Raw genomic sequence first — 5966 nt, 5'->3', positions numbered from 1 at the left:
AATACTGTAAATATAAATGTGGGAAGAATTGTATGAATGCAATTATTTTAATTTTAATTATATTAATTTTATAAAACTTATCATAATTCATTTATCCTTCATCAGTGATCTTGGAATTATTTCTTGTATTTAATTATTCGTAAATAATTTTTTGAAACTACAAATAGCAAGGGTTGAACTCGAGCCCTGCTAAATTTGAACCTCAGTGTCAATATTCATTAGCCAACTTGACTTGTACCATATGTTCAAATGTGGGCTTTTATTAATTTGGTGTGAAAGTTCATTACTTGCTGTGTTATATTAGAACGAAAGCATAAATCAGCTGTAGAATAACACTGGGCAGGGCCTTGGTACTTGCATATTCAAAAAATTATTTACGATTAATTAAATACAAGAATTCTTTCCAAGACCACTGATGATGAATACTCGAAACAGCTGTATGGTTCGCCAAAAATTCAATTAATTAAATAATAAAATTTTATTGTTGTTATTTAATACTGATCGGGATACCTCTCCATTGAAAACAATAGTTTATATTAAAAATTTTTTTATTTAGAAATCGTTTATGGAAAAAAAGTATATTTAAAATAAAAGAATGTGATATATATTATATGCAATAGTTTATTCATTTTTTAATTTAATAATTGTATGCTATGCTGTTCGATTATTAAATATGTTTTTTTATTCATTTAATTTTTAATTGTGTTTACTTGCGAAAGTCCAATAGTCTATTGAGAGTTAATGAAAAAGTTTATGAAAAGAATACTTTAATTAATATGACATCTTATGAATTTGCTCTATTATTACATTTCATGTTTTGTAAGAATTTTCTTATGAAATTTCTTTAGCCTATATTTTTTTTGTTTGAGAACCTGAAACTATACATAATAATTAAGGTGAGGATCGATTTATACGACAGATCTGAAATAAGGTAACATTTGATTTTTTTTATTTCTACTGAAAATGAACATTGATATTGTATGACGTCAATTAATGATCTAATGCTTATAGTTTGTTTGTTAAAATACGGTTGTTAAGGCTAAAAGCAAACCGTTAAGTGTTTTTAAATTGTCGACTACTTCAGCTGTATAACTTAATTCTTATTTATATTAATTTTAATTACAAGTTGATAAAAGAACTGCATTCTGACAAGACCTGATTCGATTTATTTTTGAAGTTCGTATTCAGTATGCATTTATAATATCAAGTGAAAAGATCTTAAATTTAAAAAAATTAAAATATATTAATATAAGAATCGGTACAGAGTAGAGTTAAAATAATGAGCGAAATTTTATGGTTTTTAAGCGCTTTATTCTTCCTATATTTATCCTATCGATATGCTGTCGGTCGTCCAGCAGGATTTCCGCCAGGTTAGAAATATTTCTGATAATATTCTATCATATTCACAAAACTTAGTGTTGATAATAATAAATAATAATAAATTTAGATAAGAAACATTAGTAATGTATTTTAATACTAATATTTGTTTTAAAATCATATATACAGTGCGCGAATATTAAAGCTAATATTACCAATATCTCATATATACAATTGTTTTTCTAGGTCCTCCACGCATTCCACTCTTCGGAAGTTATTTATTTATGATGATGTCTAACTTTAAATATTTACATAAAGGAGTATTAAAGTTTTCAAAGTGGTATAAATCAGACATAATTGGATTTCACGTTGGTTCATTACCAGTAATTGCAGTACATAATGCAGAAGGCATAAGACAAGTTTTAAATAATCAGAGTTTCGATGGACGAACTCACATTCGACAAACGTTTCTAGCAGAAATGAGAGAACCTGATGGAAATATTTTGGGTACGTATTTAATAACTAATGATAGTTCATTTCCTTTATATTGAATTTAGTAGAAGAATAAAAATTTTGTGAAGTCTTTTCAGGAGTTGAATTTCATGTGCACCATAACCTAGTTAATTTTTTAAAAATGTTTTTTATTTCATATATGAAGAATTGTGGATTTAATTCAATTAAAACAAATTAAGTTGATTTTTTAAATCATCATAAAATAAAAATTTGATCACATTTATATACAAGTATTTAGTAAGAAAGAACTAATGTGGTCTATGAAAACAGACTATATAAACTGTAGACTACAGACTGTAGTGAAAACAGTTATATAATTCAGACTTTACTGTCAATATATACACTCAATTAATATATGAAGGCACTATACATATATAGAAAAAGGAAAAATTTTAAATTAAATAAAATGATTTTAATAATTTTCAAAATATTTTCATGTTTACTCTTTAAGGTATATTTTTCCAAGAAGGACTTTTTTGGAAGGAGCAACGTCGTTTTATTGTGCGTTACTTAAGAGATTTTGGATTCGGAAGACGCTTCGAACAACTGGAATTGGTTATACAGGAAGAGTTAACCGATATGCTAGATCTAATACGAAATGGTCCACTTTATGAACATGAAAAAGAAATTGTAAAACCAGGTGGATATAGAGTATTACTGCCATCATTACTACATCCTTTTTCTGGAAATAGTCTATTTCATATTATATATAATGAGAGACATCCACGATCAGAACAGGTTAGTAAATAAATTCCATATATATTTGAACTTATATTTTATTAAAAAAATAAATCAAAAAAATTTAAGTTTTGATAAAATATAATAATATTTGGAAATATTTCCATTTTCTCTAATATGTAATAATATATTTTAATGATTTAAGGGAGTTTTATTGAAATTAACTCAAATGGCAATGCAGTTTCAAAGAGAGGGTGATAGTTATGGCAAACTATTAAGTATAATACCTTGGATAACAAATATTTTTCCGAATTGGAGTTCTTATAATAAACTCATGGAAGCAAATATATTTCTTTACAAATATTTCTCTAATTTCATTGATCGTCATATTGAAACATATCAAGATGGCTATGAAAGAAATTTCTTAGATTTATATATTAAAGAAATGAAGCAAGCCGAAGCTGAGGGCAAAACAGACTCCACTTTCTCACGTAAACAATTCATAATGAGTTTAATTGATTTCTCAATCCCTGCTTTAAGTACAACCGGTGTACAGATCACGTTTTTAATACAGTATTTATTGCTCTACCCAGAGGTGATGAAACGCATTCAAAAAGAAATTGATGAAGTTATAGGTAGTGGACGTTTACCTACTTTGGAAGATCGTAAAAAAATGCATTACACAGAAGCAACCATACGTGAAGGTTTACGTATTGCAACATTGCTACCATCAGATGTAGCACACAAGGCTTTAGAGGATACTGAGTTAATGGGTTATAAGGTGCCAAAAGTTAGTAGATATATTAATTTAACTTTTATGACATTAAATGATTTGTTATTTTAAATTTCATAGAATACAGTCATAATACCCGGTTTGTATGCATATCATATGGACGAACGTATTTGGGGTGATCCAGAAAATTTTCGACCAGAACGTTTTCTAGACGACGAAGGAAAGTTATGTTTAAAGAAGGATATGTCTTTGCCGTTCAGTGCAGGTAAAATTCAGTTGACTTATATAATATAATTGATTTATAGAATATTTTTAATTTTTATAGGAAAACGTTCATGTGCTGGAGAAACATTTGCTAGAAATATGCTTTTCCTTATGACAACTACGTTATGTCAAAATTTTAATTTTGTTTTGGCACCTGGTGATAAGTTACCCGATTTATCTGAAACTTTAAGTGGGTTAATTTCATCACCACCAGATTTTTGGGTGCAATTGGAAGACAGAAAATAAGTCTATGTTTAATTTAATATTTAGAAATTCATAACAATATAGTTAATTAGTAAATGTGCAAAGTTTAATAAATGCAGCTCCATATAATAATTTGTCTTTAACTTGTACGATTAGATAATTATAATTCCTTTGCTAATTTCAAACAATAAAGTCTGAAATCGTTGAGTGAATAAGTCATTTACATTTAGCATTCTTATATGTAAATTAGATTTAAATCAATGTTTAAAATCGAAATCGAATCGTTTTAGTACGCCTCACACAATATAAAGAACCAATGATATCTTAGGAAGGGGGACATTCTTGTTCCCAGTAAAGCATACACGTCATCATTTTTCAAGATATTCTGTCAAATTAGTCAAGTCTGTCAAATAAAGATATCTTCCTTGAATTAAAAAAGAACATATATGCTATCTAGTTTTATTGCTTTTTATACATCATTCGGTATCATGCAACTTTATCGTTTTCATTAGCACCTATAGCTTTTAATGAACTTTATAGAACTGCAATATTAATAGTAAAAGGTTCTGGACAATTGTTTAAGTATGGTACAAATCAATTGTTATCGATTTCAATAGCATTAGGCTGGTTTGTAAAAAGTACCATAGGGGAATTTTAAAGACTGTCAACGCTAAAAAGAATTCCATTGATTTTATATAATATTATATCCTTTGAAAATAGCTGTGTCATATGGACTATATATATCATTTTAATCTATAATTTTATTTTTTGAAGTTTATGTAATTGATTCTCCCACAATTTTCAATTGTAAGCCACTGCATCAATACATTATATTTTCTATATTCATCTTCTACATATCACTTATTAAATATATTTAAGTGTGTTTTTATTGTTGTTGTTGTAGATTGATCTGAAAAATAAGAAATGCCCTGAAAATCATGCAAACATTTATTCTATTTTATATTTCCTTAGATCCATGTCCATAACAATATGTTTCGAATATATGCATTAGTTTGACAATCAATTTCACAAAACGTTCAGGTTACTTAAATATGAAATTCATGCTCCATATATTCATTGAAGATGTATTAATTAGTCTATTCTTTTTTAAAATAATAATTTTGAGGTCTACACTATTGCTATAATTTATTATAGCAATCGATTTTTAGCTACTCTTTTCGATTAAAATATTTGTGTACTTAACTTTAATTGTATTTACATAAAGAGGGTCTACGGTCCATTGACAGTTAATGAAAGAAAAAACACGAATATGAACTACAATAATGCTATCCATAAATGCTATTGAAAGCAAATGCATAAGTGCTTTTAGATTGCTGATGACTTCAGCTTTATTTACTTAATTCTTATTTATGTATATTAATTTTAATTACAATTTGATAAAAGCATTGCATTCCGATAAGGTTTGATTCGATTTATTTTTGAAGTGCGTATTCAGTATGCGTTTATAATATCAAGTGAAAAGATCTTAAATTTAAAAAAATTAAAATATATTAATATAAGAATCGGTACAGAGTAGAGTTAAAATAATGAGCGAAATTTTATGGTTTTTAAGCGCTTTATTCTTCCTATATTTATCCTATCGATATGCTGTCGGTCGTCCAGCAGGATTTCCGCCAGGTAAGAAACATTTCTGATAATATTATACAAAATTAATTGTTTTAAATATTAATAAAATATGTAGATAATATACTTTAGGATACATTAGTATTGTATTTTAATAATAATATTTGTATTAAAATCATATGTAGAGCGTGAATATTAAAGCTATTATTACCAATATTCCATTTGTTTTTCTAGGTCCTCCACGTTTACCATTCTTCGGTAGTTACTTATTTATGATGATGTCTAATTTTAAGTATTTACATAAAGGAGTATTAAAGTTTTCAAAGTGGTATAAATCAGATATAATTGGATTTCACGTTGGTGCATTACCAGTAGTTGCAGTACATAATGCAGAAGGCATAAGACAAGTTTTACAAAATCAGATTTTCGATGGACGGGCACAAATTTTCGTAACACAAATGAGAGAACCTAATCGCAAAATTTTTGGTAAATATTCATAAATCTGTGATAACGTATTGCTTATATATCGGGTTTATGAGAATAAAGTAAATTTTAGGTTGAGTTGTAATGTCGAAGTTTTGACATATATTTATCTATAAGTACTACTACAATAACTAATAACTTCCTTAAAAAATAAATAAAATATATATAACAAATTATTAAATTTAAATTT

General features: G+C 26.9%; 1 protein-coding gene across 1 annotated transcript; it reads left to right on the top strand.

Annotated features, from left to right (window-relative positions):
- Positions 1-1216: 1216 nt before the first annotated feature.
- LOC119683228 (probable cytochrome P450 304a1) lies at positions 1217-3811 on the top strand. Its single transcript, XM_038096859.1, has 6 exons — positions 1217-1370; positions 1564-1824; positions 2282-2568; positions 2714-3298; positions 3362-3506; positions 3567-3811. Exons 1-6 carry the CDS (start codon positions 1280-1282, stop codon positions 3749-3751), a joined length of 1554 nt encoding a protein of 517 aa, XP_037952787.1. The 5' UTR covers positions 1217-1279; the 3' UTR covers positions 3752-3811.
- The last annotated feature ends 2155 nt before the right edge of the window (positions 3812-5966 follow it).

The sequence above is a fragment of the Teleopsis dalmanni genome, chromosome 2 (genome assembly GCF_002237135.1).
Source record: "Teleopsis dalmanni isolate 2A chromosome 2, ASM223713v2, whole genome shotgun sequence".
Classification (NCBI taxonomy): Eukaryota; Metazoa; Arthropoda; class Insecta; order Diptera; family Diopsidae; genus Teleopsis; species Teleopsis dalmanni.
Note: the sequence above shows the minus strand (reverse complement) of the source record. Positions and strands in the feature narration are given on the sequence as shown.

What these genes read in the sequence shown, in the direction of transcription:
- LOC119683228 (XM_038096859.1), top strand. Translation starts at nt 1,280, where the DNA reads ATGAGCGAAATTTTATGGTTTTTAAGCGCTTTATTCTTCCTATATTTA. An exon ending in TCCAGCAGGATTTCCGCCAG is followed by an intron (nt 1,371 to 1,563) that starts GTTAGAAATATT and finishes TTGTTTTTCTAG; the next exon opens with GTCCTCCACGCATTCCACTC. An exon ending in TGGGTTATAAGGTGCCAAAA is followed by an intron (nt 3,299 to 3,361) that starts GTTAGTAGATAT and finishes TAAATTTCATAG; the next exon opens with AATACAGTCATAATACCCGG.